Here is a 15,459-nt window from a genome sequence, read left to right as displayed (position 1 = left end):
AGCTATTGTAAAGCATGCTGCTGTAATTCTTATGCAGACTTATACCTGAGTCTTGCTTTTGTGTCCAGCAGACAATCTCTGTTTTTGTGTGGTTGACTCTAGTCTATTTCTATTTAATGTAATTTTTGATATGGTTGGGCTTGAGCCTATTGTCGCGGTTAATTGTTATCCATCTGTGCCAGCTGTTCTTTATTCTCTTTTTCCTCCTTTCCTACCGTCTTTTGAATAAATCAGGGTTACTTTTAAAGTTCCATTTTTATCTCCTTCATCGGCTATTTTTCAGGTGGTTGCTTTAGGGATCATAAGATGCATGCTTGAGTCTGCCGTGAAGGAGTACTATAACATGCCACATATAATGTAAGAATTTGATAGTGGTTTACTTCCATTTGTCCCTCTTCCCTTCTATGTTGTTACACGGCTTACTTCTGCAAAGGTTATAAACCCCAAAATGTCGTGCTTCTTTTGAGTAACAAACAAGAAAAAAGTCTCATCTTTACGCACCTATTATGCGCATCTGGTGATTTTTATTCTCTCATGTAGGTCCAGGTTTCTATCTGGCACCATTTCCCCTCAGCATGAAGAACTTTCTTTAGCATATCTTTTAGCGGACCTGCTGACAACAGATTTTCTCAGCTCTTGTTTATTTGAAAAATGTCAATTTCACTTTTTATTTTTAAAGGATATTTTTGCTGAATGTAGAATTTTTCACTGATTTGGTTTTTTCCTTTCAGCACTTTCGTTATTGTTTCTGATGAGAAGTCAGCTATCATACTTACCATTGTTCCTTCTTGTTGTCCCTGTATACTTTTAGAATTTTTTGTATCATTAATTGTTAACAGTTTGGCTATAATATGACTGACCAGGGTTTTGTCCATGGTTTTATCCAACATGGGGTTTTTTGAGATTCTTGAATTGTGGATTCATTTTTTTAAAATCAAGTTTGCAAAGCTCTCCACCATTATTCCAATATTTTTTCTCTCTTTTTTCTCATTCTGGGACTCTAAATTACATATATATGAGACCACTTCATGTTGTCTCATAAGTCAGTGAAAGTGTTTTTTTCTGCTTTTTTTCTCTGCTTCACTTTGACTAGTTTTTTGCTGACCATTATTCAGGTTTATTGATTCTTCCTTCTACATTGCTCAATATTCTAATTCCACTTAGTGAAATTTCATTTCAGTTTAGGATTTTATTGATCGTTTTTCTGTTTTAATAGTTTTAATTTCTGTGCCGAGGTCTCCTGTTTATCCACTGTATCCATGTTTCCCTTTACATTTTTGAACATACTGCTATTGGCCGTTTTAAAGGCATTTGCTGCTAATTTCATCATTTGTGTCATTTTTCCTTCTGAGTCATATTTTCCTACTTTGCATATTTTGTCATTTTTTGTTGTACATTGCCAACACCACATTGTAGAGAGTATGGATCTTTGTTTTCATTTAAAGGTTGTTGAATTTTGTTGTAACAGGCAATAAATTTGCTCATGGATCACTGGGTTTTATTAAGATGAGTTTAGAGTAACTCTTATTCTAGGATATGTCCCTTACTCTCATTGCGTGGTCTTATGAGGTCACAGCTGAATGTTAGATTGTTAAATGATATCTCTTTACCCTAGATGATTGGAGCTTCAGAGTCTCTCAGAAGTTCCAGGAACTTCTGGAATCTCAGTTCAGCTTATGCTTGTTCCCCTTGTCTGGATTTGGATCTCCAGCAGCTGGTTTCTAGTAGACTTTGCAGAATCTTGTCCTGCACTCGCACAGTTCAGTATTTGGCCGATGCCCAGAAGTGACTCCTATGCAGATTTATGAGCCTCTTTCTCTGTGTATCTCTCCTTTCTGAAACTCTCCCTAGTGAGATTGCTGCCCTCTATTTGAGCTCTATTTCCTCATGTCATAGTTTGAAACACACCCTCAGTCAAACCATGAATTTGGAGCACACCTCAAGTGTTTCCATTCTCTTACAGTATATTGTCTTATACTGTCTCTTGTCCAGTGTCTTAAATTATTGCTTTAGGTATTTTGTGTAGCTTTTACATTTGATTATGGCAACGGGGGAAAGTTTAGTAATTGTTTCTCTGTCATGACTGAAACCAAATGTTCACATTTGGACAAATCTGAAATTGCATTGTTTATTTCCATTAATGCAAAATTTATTTTTTAAAATATTTATTTACTAATTTGGCAATACAAAGAAGCAGAACTCTCATCTATTTTTGTTGTTGTTGTTGTTTAGTCACTAAGGCATGTTTGACTTTTGCAACCCCTTGGACTATAGCCTGCCAGGCTCCTCTGTCCATGGGATTTCCCAGGCAAAAATACTGGAGTGGGTTGCCATTTCCTTCTCCGGGGGATCTTTTCAACCCAGGGATCAAACCCTCTTCTCCTGCATTGACAGGTGGATTCTTTTACCATTGAGCCACTAGGGAAGCCCATATCTATTTTTAGGTATCTATTAAAAAAAAATAGAATAGTATGTTGTCAAATGTGAAGTAATCAATACACAGACGTATTATAGCCCTTAAACGTGCACTGTAGCACTGTAGGTTACAGGGGAAATACAGGGTTTCTTGGCAAAGGTTGTATTTGAGTAGAAGCTTGAGAAGTGGTAATATTTAAGTAGGAAAGGAGGTATTTTAGGATGCAGGGCATAATGTGAATGAATAACACAACATAAAAATGATCAAGGCATTTAAAATTTTTTTGGTAATTTTTTGGCTGTGCTAGGTCTTCGTTGCTCTGTGGGCTTTCTCTAGTTGCACTGAGCTGGGGGCGACTCTTCAATGCTGTGCAAGGGCTGCTCATTGCAGTGGCTTCTCTTATTGTGGAACAGGGGCTCTAGGGCACATGGGCTTCAGGAGCTGAGTTGTGGCTCCCAGGCTCTAGAGCACAGGCTCAATAGTTGTGGTGCACGGGCTTGGTTACTCCAAGGCATGTGGGATCTTCCTGACCAGGGATCAAACGCATATTGCCAGCACTGGAAGGTGATTCTTTACCACTGAGCCACCAGGGACACCCAACAAGGCATTCAAAAAAAATTTACTTGTTTTTAATTGATTGATGGTTGTTTTACAATATTGCTTTGATTTCTGTCATACATCAACATGAATTAACTATAGGTGTACATATGCAGCAAGGCATTTTTGAATGATCAGTCTGCCCCTCATAGAAGGTTTTGGTTAGGATGTAGGGAAAACCCTCAATCACTCAGCATATTGTATGATAAGCATTAACCTCTTAAGCATTAAGAATCTGTTAAGGTGATGCTTATAGTGTGATATGGTGAATGGCTAACTGTTTTCGACTTTGTCTTTTAAGAAATAAGGCAATAATGTGAAAGATGCTTAAGGAAGAAAAAACACCACAATAAAGGACAATAATGGAGGCTATCATTGTCATTCAGAGGTGAGGTAGTGAAAGTTCAACTGGAATGTAACACTGTAAGGAATGTGGAAAGGAGGGGCAGATGCAGGAAATAATACAGAAAAAAAATCAACAGAAATTGATTATTAACTAGATATGTGTGAGATAGGCAGAGGGAAAAGGAGAAAAAGTTGATTGATTTTTGCCCCTGAGTGTGTGAGACAGTGATATATTGGTGAAAACTGGAAAGTCAGGTAGTGGGGCTCATTACCCTCAGTTCAGTTCAGTTTAGTGGCTCAGTCGTGTCCGACTCTTTGCGACCCCATGAATCACAGCATGCCAGGCCTCCCTGTCCATCACCAACTCCCGGAGTTCACTCAGACTCACGTCCATCGAGTCCGTGATGCCATCCAGCCATCTCATCCTCTGTTGTTCCCTTCTCCTCCTGCCCCCAATCCCTCCCAGCATCAGAGTCTTTTCCAATGAGTCAACTCTTCGCATGAGGTGGCCAAAGTACTGGAGTTTCAGCTTTAGCATCATTCCTTCCAAAGAAATCCCAGGGCTGATATCCTTCAGAATGGACTGGCTGGATCTCCTTGCAGTCCAAGGGACTCTCAAGAGTCTTCTCCAACACCACAGTTCAAAAGCATCAATTCTTCGGCGCTCAGCTTTCTTCACAGTCCCAACTCTCACATCCATACGTGACCACTGGAAAACCCATAGCCTTGACTAGATGGACCATTTTTGGCAAAGTAACGTCTCTGCTTCTGAATATGCTATCTAGGTTGGTCATAACTTTTCTTCCAAGGAGTAAGCGTCTTTTAATTTCATGGCTGCAGTTACCATCTGCAGTGAGTTTGGAGCCCCCCAAAATAAAGTCCGACACTGTTTCCACTGTTTCCCCATCTATTTCCCATGAAGTGATGGGACCGGATGCCATGATCTTCGTTTTCTAAATGTTTCACTCTCCACTTTCACTTTCATCAAGAGGCTTTTTAGTTCCTCTTCACTTTCTGCCATAAGGGTGGTGTCATCTGCATATCAGAGCTTACTGATATTTCTCCCGGCAATCTTGATTCCAGCTTGTGCTTCTTCCAGCCCGGCGTTTCTCATGATGTACTCTGCATATAAGTTAAATAAGCAGGGTGACACTATACAGCCTTGACATACTCCTTTTTCTATTTGGAACCAGTCTGTTGTTCCATGTCCAGTTCTAACTGTTGCTTCCTGACCTGCATATAGGTTTCTCAAGAGGCAGGTCAGGTGGTCTGGTATTCCCAACTCTTTCAGAATTTTCCACAGTTGATTGTGATCCACACAGTCAAAGGCTTTGGCATAGTCAAGAAAGCAGAAATAGATGTTTTTCTGGAACTCTCTTGCTTTTTCCATGATCCAGCGGATGTTGGCAATTTGATCTCTGGTTCCTCTGCCTTTTCTAAAACAAGCTTGAACATCTGGAAGTTCACAGTTCACATACTGCTGAAGCCTGGCTTGGAGAATTTTGAGCATTACTTTACTAACGTGAGATGAGTGCAATTGTGCAGTTGTTTGAGCTTTCTTTTGCATTGCCTTTCTTTGGGATTGGAATGAAAACTGACCTTTTCCAGTCCTGTGGCCACTGCTGAGTTTTCCAAATTTGCTGGCATATGGAGTGTAGCACTTTCACAGCATCATCTTTCAGGATTTGAAACAGCTCAACTGGAATTTCATCACCTTCACTAGCTTTGTTCGTAGTGATGCTTTCTAAGGCCTACTTGACTTCACATTCCAGGATGTCTAGCTCTAGGTGAGTGATCACACCATCGTGATTATCTGGGTCATTAAGATCTTTTTGTAGAGTTCTTGTGTGTATTCTTGCCACCTCTTTTTAATATCTTCTGCTTCTGTTAGGTCCATACCATTTCTGTCCTTTATCGAGCCCATCTTTGCATGAAATGTTCCCTTGGTATCTCTAATTTTCTTGAAGAAATCTCTAGTCTTTCCCATTCTGTTGTTTTCCTCTATTTCTTTGCATTGATCGCTGAGGAAGGCTTTCTTATCTCTTCTTGCTATTCTTTGGCACTCTGCATTCAGATGCTTATATCTTTCCTTTTCTCCTTTGCTTTTTGCTTCTCTTCTTTTCACAGCTATTTGTAAGGCCTCCTCGGACAGCCATTTTGCTTTTTTGCATTTCTTTTCCATGGGGATGGTCTTGATCACTGTCTCCTGTACAGTGTCACGAACCTCTGTCCGTAGTTCATCAGGCACTCTATCAAATCTAGGCCCTTAAATCTATTTCTCACTTCCACTGTATAATCATAAGGTCATACCTGAATGGTCTAGTGGTTTTCCCTACTTTCTTCAATTTATGTATGAATTTGGCCATTGCCTTCTCCCAGCCGTACCCTAGGAATGACAAATTTGGTGTTAAGTAGTAGAGAGTTCAGAGAAGGCAATGGCATCCCACTCCAGTACTCTTGCCTGGAAAATCCCATGGACAGAGGAGCCTTGTAGGCTGCAGTCCATGGGGTCGCTAAGAGTCGGACATGACTGAGCGACTTCACTTTCACTTTTCACTTTCATGCATTGGAAAAGGAAATGGCAGCCCACTTCAGTGTTCTTGCCTGGACAGTCCCAGTGATGGTGGAGCCTCGTGAGTTGCTGTCTATGGGGTCGGACAGAGTCGGGCACGACTGAAGTGACTTAGCAGTAGAGAGTTGGGCTTCCCCAGTGGCTGAGCAGTAAAGAATCCACTTGCCAATGCAGAGCATGTGGATTTGATCCCTGGGTCGGAAAAATCCCCTGGAGAAGGAAAGGGAAACCCACTCTAATATTCATTCTTGCCTGAAAATCCCATGCACAGAGGAGCCTGGTGGGCTACAGTCCATGGGGTTGCAATAGAGTCAGACACGACTTAGCAACTAAATAACAAGAAGTAGAGAGTTAAAAGGATTAAAAACATTATTAATTTGTTTTATAATGGGTTCAGTCCCTTTTTTGGGAAGATCCCCTGGAGGAGAGCATGGCAACCCACTCCAATATTCTTGCCTGGAGAATCCCACGAACAGAGGAGCCTGGTGGGCTATACTCCATGGGGTTGCAAAGAGTCAGACACAACTGACGCGACTTGGCACATAATGGTATCTGCTTAAAGCTAGCACCAGTTTATTAATATTTATATTTTGAAGGTTTCAACAGTACTAATTTTATTTCTGTTTATACTCTGTTGGTTTTGCCTATTGTCTTTGTTCCTTTTGTTCACTTGGAAACTGAATAGGCCAACAAGTAAAATGAGTACAAAGGGGGTGGTCTAAATAAGACCCTAACAAAGTGTAACTACCAAATTACCAAGATAATCTACCTAACCGATGCCCCACATTCGCTCCGTTTCCCGTGACCTTAATGCTGCATTGCTTTTGCCTGCCCTCCAACTTACTAAACTGTTGCATTAGTTAGCCTTTGCTGCATAAAAACAAAATATTACCACAAAGCTAAGATACAAGCATTTGCTATTTGTCTCAATCAGTGAGGCTGTCCAGGTCATCTGCGGATCTCTGGAAACTTTTGGCTGCTCTGCTGGTGCTGTGTGGTCTAGGGGTCCGCAGCCTGCATGTCCCCTCACTGCTCCCTGTGTGGTCTCTTGTTCTGCACTGGGAGGGCCCACGCTTACTCACAGGGCAGCTGTGTTTAAAGAGAGCAGGATGGTCATTGCAAGGCCTTGAAGTCTGCATTTACAGCTCACACTTCTGTCTACTCTGTCAGTCAGAGTAAGTAATAGGCCTACCAAGATTCAAAGGATGGAGAAATAGATTTTTCTTTTTGTCAAGTGGAGTTGCAAAGAATTTGTGGTCATTGCTTTCAATCTGCAACTGTCAGCTCTGTGAGTACAAGCACCGCATCATTCTTGTGTACTTTGGTGTTTTTGGCAACTGACACATAGTAGGCCTGAATTTTTTTTAGTAAATGACTAAATTAATGTAGGGAGGAAGCATTCAAGGAGCATTTCAATGGACCTTAATTTTATACTTTCATCATACCATTGGTGAGAATGGTGTTTTCTATGGGCATGTTTCAGAGAGAATCTCTTTATTCTCCTTCTAGCCTTTGAACTTGATCAAAGAAGATGTTTAAAGCAAAACAAAGCAAAAGACAAATACCATTTACATTAATGTTGTCTGGTATTTTTACCTTTACTTTTGTCTCGGAAGAACTCTCTAAAGTACTGTGTCTTGTCACAATCCTGTTCCAGCCTTCAGGCTATACTAAGGGTAGACTGCCTCCAACCTGAACGTTCGGGAGACCTGGAGCTAAGATGCTGTATTAAAGTTGTGAGACCAGGAGGAAAATTACTTCTGCTTAGAAAATGATTGAATCATGGTGGAGTCAGATTAGCTGGCGTTACTCTGTCCATCTAAGGGTATGCCTTCCTCTCTACAAACCTCAGTATTCCCATCTGGGACAGTGTTTCTCAGAATTATTTTGAGAGTTACGTGAAATATATGAAGCACTAACTCCCATCCCTTACTCATGACAGGTGCTCAGTAAAGTTTAGTTCTTTCTTCATGTGAAGCAGCTCACTGTCATGACACAGTGCCATGCATCTGGGTTTCTCATCCTTGGCACGGTTGACGTTTGGGGTTGGATATTTCTTTATTGTGAGGGGCTGTCCTGTGCATTAGAGGATGTTCAGCAGCATTTCTAATATCTACTCACTAGATACCAATAGGACAACCTGCCAGTTGTGATGGATGAAAATGTCTACAGCTATTGCCAAATATCCCTGCAGGCAAAATGCAAACATTTTTTTTCAGCAGTGATACGGATCGGGAGGGAATGTGGCAGTATATCCGTAAATGTAGGATGGGAAAAAAATAAAAACACTTGTTTCTTCTCAGAGTGCCTAAAACTTTTACCGCCTGTTATTCCCATCATTTTCTATGAACATATTGTCTACTGCGCTACATAAAATGGCTAGCGTTTGCTGTGTCACTGACTGTGCTAGTAAGCTTTGCAGGCAGTAATAGTTGAATGTTGTGTCACACTGGCATTCCGTCGCGAACAAGGACCTTATCTTATACCAGCTCCAAGCATAATGTATTTGTACTTACTAGGTAGCTAGTCTGCATGTTAATTGGTCACATTGCATCTAACTCAAACAGTAGGGAGCTGAAAATGAAATGGCGGAGTGGAAAAATGTAGAAAATGAGTTTATATTTTCTGGAAATGTCAGTTCAGTTCAGTCACTCAGTCATGTCTGACTCTGCAACCCCATGGACTGTAGCACGCCAGGCTTCCCTGTCCATCACCAACTCCCGGAGCTCACTCAAACTCATGCCCATTGAGTCAGTGATGCTATCCAACCATCTTATCCTCTGTTGTCCCCTTCTCCTCCTGCCTTCAATCTTTCCCAGCATCAGGGTCTTTTCAAATGAGTCAGTTCTTCACATCAGGTGGCCAAAGTATTGGAGCTTCAGCTTCAGCATCAGTCCTTCCAATGAATATTCAGGACTGATTTCCTTTAGGATGGACTGGTTGGATCTCCTTGCAGTCCAAGGAAGTGCTCAGCTTTCTTTATAGTCCAACCCTCACATCCATACATGACTACTGGAAAAACCATAGCTTTGAGTAGGTGGACCTTTGTTGGCAAAGTAATGTCTCTGCTTTTTAATATGCTGTCTAATTTTGTCATAGCTTTTCTCCCAAGGAGCAAGTGTCTTTTAATTTCATTCGTACTTACTAGGAAGTTGTACTTACTAGGTAGCTATTCTACATGTTAATTGGTCCCATTGCACCTAATTCAAAAGTGAGTGAGTGAAGTCGTTCAGTCGTGTCTGACTCTTTGTGACCCTGTGAACTGTAGCCTACCAAGCTCCTCTGTCCATGGGATTCTCCAGGCAAGAGTACTGGAGTGGGTTGCCATTTCCTTCTCCCGACCCAGGGATAGAACCCAGGTCTCCTGCATTGCAGGCAGATGCTTTAACCTCTGAGCCAGTAGGGAGCTAAAAATGAAATGGAGGAGTAGAAAAGCAGAAAATGAGTTTATGCAAATCTAAATGTGGTAGGACACAAATATTTATTCTTTTTCAAAAACTCAAAAAATCAGCTATTCTGAGAAAAGTAAACTCACCACTAACTTTCATCTTCACTATCAATATATGGTCAGAAGATATAAATAAATAGCCCCTTTAAAGTTAATTTTTTTCTATTTATTATGAAGAAGAGTCCAGTAGTACTTAGTTTTTGATTCATTCATGTTTTATGTTTTATTCATTGTAATCATTAATTGTTAAAGATGTCAGAGTTAAACTTTAAATTCAGGACAGGGTTTTATTTTCCTTTTTTTTTTTTTGCTATTAAAATATGTGTTTCCAACTACATAATTAAGTTAGAAAATTAAAACAGAAATTTATACTTAAGGAGTAAAAGTCTCTACATTGCTATGTATGGGTCTGAATTATCATTTTAGCAATTATATAACGTGTAACTGGATGAATGTAGCATAATTATAATTAACGATCTCCTATCAAAGGACATTTAAATTGTTTACAGTTCTTTGCTGCAGCTCAGATGGTAAAAAACCTACCTGCAATGTGGGAGACCTGGGTTCAATCCCTGAGTTGGGAAGATCGCCTGGAGAGGGGAATGGCAACCCACTCCAGTATTCTGGCCTGGAGAATTCCATGGGCTGTACGGTCCATGGGGTCGCAAACAGACATGACTGAGTGACTTTCACTTTCACTTCACTTCATAGCCTTGTAATCTTTTTCACACTTGCCCATATGATTCTTCAGTGCGCATTTCTGGAAGCGGAATTGCAGAGGGAATGTTGTTGTTCAGTCGCTAAGTCATGTTGGACTCTGGACTGCAGCCCCCAGTGGGTGATGCTGTCTGAGCATCTCATCCTCTGCTGCCCTCTTCTCCTTTGCCTTTGGTTTTTCCCTGCATCAGGGTCTTTTTTCAGTGAGTCGGCTCTTTGTATCAGCTGGCCAAATTATTGGAGCTTCAGCATCAATCCTTCCAATGAATATTCAGGGAAGCTCTGATTTCCTTTAGGATGGACTAGTTTGATCTCGTTGCAGTCCAAAGAGCACTCAAGAGTCTTCTCCAGCACGACAATACGAAAGCATCAATTAATTCTTTGGTGCTCAGCCTTTTTTATGGTCCAACACTCACATCCATACATGACTACTGGAAAAAACCGTAGCTTTGACCATATGGACCTTTGTTGACAAAATGATATCTTTGTTTTTTCATACACTGTCTAGGTTTGTCATAGCTTTTCTTCTAAGAAGCAAGCGTCTTCTAACTCTATGGCTGCAGTCACAGTCCACAGTGATTTTTGAGCCCAAGACAAGAAAATCTGTCACTGCTTTTACTTTTTCCCCTTCTATTTGCGATGAAGTGATGGGACCGGATGCCATGATCTTAGTTTTTATAATGTTGAGTTTGAAGCCAGCTTTTTCACTGTCCTGTTTCGCCCTCATTAAGAGGCTCTTTAGTTCCTCACTTTCTGCCATTAGAGTGGTATTATCTGCATATCTGAGGTTGTTGGTGTTTCTTCCTGCAATCTTAATTACAGCTTGTGCTTCATCCAGCCTGGCATTTTGCATGGTGTACTCTGCATATAAGTTAAATAAACAGGGTGACAGTATACAGCCTTTTCATACTCCTTTCCCAATTTTGAACCAGGCAGCTGTTCCATGTAAGGTTCTAACTGTTGCTTCTTGACCTTCATACAGGTCTGTGACATGAATAGACACTCTTATTTGAATATTTCACATTATATGTAGTACATATATAATGTTTCATATATGTAGTATTATATCTTGCAGCATGTTTCCTCCAAAAAATCCCTCCATGAAAAGAAGCTCCAGTATATTCTTTCTTTTTATTAATTAAGCATCCAACAGAGAGATGATGAAAAGTCACTCTTTTTCTTGTAATTTCATCCAAGATGAGGTACTAAAATTACATCTCAATGGTTACTATTATGACTGAAAATAAATTTGAAAGTGGAGTTACTGTCTATCTCTGATTCCCAACCACATCTTCTGAATGGCATCGAAGATTCCGTTTTTCAAACTGCAGATTGTGAAGTCATTTTAATGGATGTGAAAAATTGTCATTAATTTTTAATTAAATCAAATAGAATGTATTTTCTTACAGTGGGCTCTGGTCAAGGAGTGTGAATATATCTGATCCTGGAAAATCCCCCTGGTTACAAGGAAGGGAGTGCCACCAACTCTACCCTTAATGATCCAACCCTGTACCTTGGTTTTGCAACCCTCACTAAGAACTCCTTGTGCTATCCTCTGATATCGGTGGTGGAATTGTCAGAGATGTGCAGAAAATAATCCATTAGGCCTTTCATGCAGAACTCACCACATATTCAGAACCTAACCAGTTATAACATTAGCCTCTCATGTGAGAAATACGAGCAGTTCACTGGGGGAGATATTTTATTTATTGCTAACCAGCTACATTTTCAATTTCCCTTTCCATGGTATGAAAATGTTCCTGAAAGCTCGCTGTTGAGGGAGAGAGATGCAGTTTAGGCCCATCTTCTCACAGTCAGTTCAGTGTCTCCCTTTCTGTTTCAGAGTACGTCCTCAAAAGCACAGAACTGTGTGCAAAGGGAAAGTGAGAGGAAGGGCTGGGGGAGCAGGAAGGAAGTAGGGACTTTCCCTGGTCTTTCCTAATCCTTCAGTTCCAAAGGCTTAGTTGGTATTTCAGAATTTTGAAATAAAACCTGCTCTTACAATTAATGCAAATATTACTCAGTGATTCATCCTTTCCAAATAATTCTTGGTTTCATTTGACATTTTATTTTTAAATCATGAATTAACATTGACATCACTCCCAGGGTACTGTTACCTCAGCTCTTCACAGGGAACTGTCTTACAAAGGCCAAGTTCAGATTTTAACCATCATCCATATCTCTTGGGCTGCTTTTGGGCTTTTAAAACTATGATCTTTTGGTACAGGTTCGTACATAAATCATAGGGAGGATATTGGAGGGAGGACTCTTATGTAATTGGGTGTTTTTCCCAGTGATTTGATTTAGAGATCTTTGAGATTTTCACTACAGTGGTGATCATGATAATAACCCTGCGTCATTTCTAATCAAGTAGATTTAGTTGCATTTTTAGAATTAGGGTCAGGCCCACCTTACATTAAACCATCCACAGGTTTAAATATATATGTAAAATCAGTGTAATTGAGATTCTGAACAGGTTTTGTCAGTTTAACAAAGCAGCAGCCTCCTTTTGCTTTTGAAGACTGTGGGCTAAGATTAGAGGATTCAGGTGATGAGCCCACATTAAAGGCAAAAAAAAAAAAAAAATTGGTCTTAATATTTTTCTTGGAAGCTAAGGCTTCTGTGGTGTTCTGAGAATAAGAATTTTTCACATGGAATGTTGTAACCAGTGTTAGCCGTGTGTTTCAGTGTAAGGCTATTGGCAGTCATTCTTTTCTTTTTAATATTTATTTATTGAAACTCTTGGTTGCGCTGGGCTTCCCTTGTGGCTCAACTGGTAAAGAATCTGCTTGCAATGCGAGAGGCCTGGCTGGGTGCGATCCCTGGGTTGGAAAGATCCCCTGGAGAAGGGAATGGCTACTCATTCCAGTATTCTGGCCTGGAGAATTCCATGGACTGTGTGGTCTATGGGGTTGCAAAGAGTCGGACACGACTGAGTGACTTTCACATACTTGGTTGCTCTGGGTCTTGGTTGCAGGATCTTTAGTTGTGCCATGAGGGATCTTTTAGTTGTGCTATGTGGGATTTAGTTCCCTGATGAGGGATTGAACTTGGGCCCCTACACTGGAGCATGAAATCTTAACCTCTGGACCACCAGGAAAGTCCCTAGTATTCTTTATGTAACTGAAAATCATGTTACTGAATCTTTAATTTGAATATATATGGAACTCCATATTAAAACTTCCCCACTTACGAAAAGAGTTCTGATGTAGGTGACTTGTTCTTTGAATAAGCATTTGTTAGCTAACTAAGATATTCCGAGCAGAATTCTATTTCTTTCAAAGGTCCATCCCCCATCACAATCTCTCATATTGCAGATAAGGAAACATAGGACACTGTAGGTTAGTTATATATCCACAGTCACACACCCAGCAGTGGCAAAACTCTTGAATTTCAAATGACTCAATTCTTCACTGTATCAGGTCAGTTTTCCTCCTTTTAGCTGGCCTTAATCAACTACAGCTGTTTGTAATTTGTTAGTTTCTTATTTTCAACAAATATTTTTCCTGCAAATCTGTAGGAATTCTTGCTGTGTAGAACTCAGAGCTGCTCTTTCCCCTTTGTTGAAGTTGGGTGTGTTCTGCATCCCACAAGGAGCCCTCCAGTGCCTCCCCGACCCCTGCCCAGTCACAGAGTGCTGTAGTAGGAGAGGATCTCATTGGAGATTGGAGTCCTCTTTCCGGGATTTTGGATTGTTGAATGATATATTCATTAGAGTGCAGGCTAAACCATTTTAACAAAGAGACCCGACAGTAGACTGGGTTAAGCAACAGCGGAGCTGATTTCTTTTCTCACATCACCATCATTCAGCTGCTGTTCATCATTATGTAGGTGGCAGAAGCCACAGTGGGAAAGAGAAGAAACAAAAACACGGAGGAAGGATGTCAAGAGCTTTAAGCCCAGACCTGGAAATGGCACACAGTAAATAGTTCTGACATGCCACTGGCAAGCGTTTCTTCAGATGACCGTCCCTAACTGAACAGGCATATGGGGTATACTCTGACTGAGCATGTTTCCAGCTACAAGTCTATTACTGTGGGAAAGGAGAGGACAGATTCTAGTGGGCTGCAGACAGCTTTAGGGCAGCGCCCATCTCAAGTGCCCTTGAATGCTTTATAGACTTCATGAAGAAAAAGAGAAAAATTAGCCTCAAATTAATACTTACTTTCAACTGTGTGTTTTTAAATCTTCTAATTTTTTCAGGGAATATATGTAAAATTTGGTCTAAGTAATTTTAACTACAGTTAACTAAAGTTAACCTATACATGTTTAAAATAATGATGAGTACTTCTTACGGAAATCCAAAATGATGTGTGATTTTAAACACTTTTTTTATCTGGTCATGTGGCTCTTCATTTTTGTCAGGACCTTTGGGTAATAGAAGATGTCTAGGGCCTTTGATGTATTGACATCTGGCTGGGTTGAGTAAATCTGAGACTCTAGCCTTGATAATAAAGGCTCCTATGTTCATGCCTTTTGATTGCACACTTCATATCAATGTTTCTGTACTGCTCTAACAGTGAGAGGAAGTGGCCTGAAACAGCAGAGAGTTCTAGAGGACAGCGCACTGCACACTGCGGCTGTCCTCCCCTCGTGCTGTACAAAGCACTGACCGGCCCCCCGGCAGCCAGATGACTCCCTCTGAGTTTCTCAACTCAAGTGGCATGTAGAAAGTGGGGAGATAGTTCCAGGACCATGACAGAATTCATGAAGGGTTGGAAAATAACCTACACAAAGAGCTCAGTGAATCTTTGAAGTCTGGATGGTAACAAAAAGAAATGGCCTCTAAGAAATCCAATGGCATGATTTCTGTACCGAGGATGAAGGCTAGCTGTACCAAACTCCAGGACACTGTTGTGAGGTTGACATAAGCGTTGTGGGTTATGCGTAAGTGGTAATTCCTTGATTATGCAATCTTTCTACTGTTAGACTTAGATTCCCAAGAGGAACTACACAGTATTTCCTCCTAAGGTCTTTAAAAAAAAGGCGGGGGGTGGGGGGGGAAGGTTATATTTGGTCTTACTGAAATAATACAGTTTACTCCTTCATAGTGGAGTTTTTAAGGTTTATTCCAGTCTTAACAGTTCGGTTTTGTATTCTTTTGATGCACAGCTCCAGAATGGCAGAAGACGACCCATATTTGGGAGGACATGAACAAGTAAGTAGTATAATAATCTTGCTAATAATTTTTACAACAACAGTATAAACAACAGTAACTATCAGGAAAACTCTTAAAAGAGGTAAAAAATTTCTTTTAAATTGTTTTTCTTGTCTATTTACATAAGGTCTTAGAGCATTTACATAAGGTCTTCGAGGACATGCCATGTAAAACAACAGTATCCCTGCTGTCACACTCTTGTAGCA

General features: G+C 40.5%; 1 protein-coding gene across 2 annotated transcripts in view; it reads left to right on the top strand.

Annotated features, from left to right (window-relative positions):
* The window catches only part of NFKB1 (nuclear factor kappa B subunit 1), a 125,552-nt gene that overhangs the window by 12,345 nt on the left and 97,748 nt on the right, over positions 1-15,459 (top strand). For both annotated transcript variants that reach the window (XM_018049265.1, XM_018049264.1), the window contains exon 2: positions 15,208-15,253. In XM_018049265.1, the coding sequence (XP_017904754.1) occupies positions 15,215-15,253 (39 nt within the window). In that variant the 5' untranslated portion in view covers positions 15,208-15,214. The remainder of the gene's footprint in view (positions 1-15,207; positions 15,254-15,459) is intronic.

This window comes from Capra hircus, chromosome 6, assembly GCF_001704415.2.
Source record: "Capra hircus breed San Clemente chromosome 6, ASM170441v1, whole genome shotgun sequence".
In the NCBI taxonomy this organism is placed as follows: domain Eukaryota; kingdom Metazoa; phylum Chordata; class Mammalia; order Artiodactyla; family Bovidae; genus Capra; species Capra hircus.
Note: the sequence above shows the minus strand (reverse complement) of the source record. Positions and strands in the feature narration are given on the sequence as shown.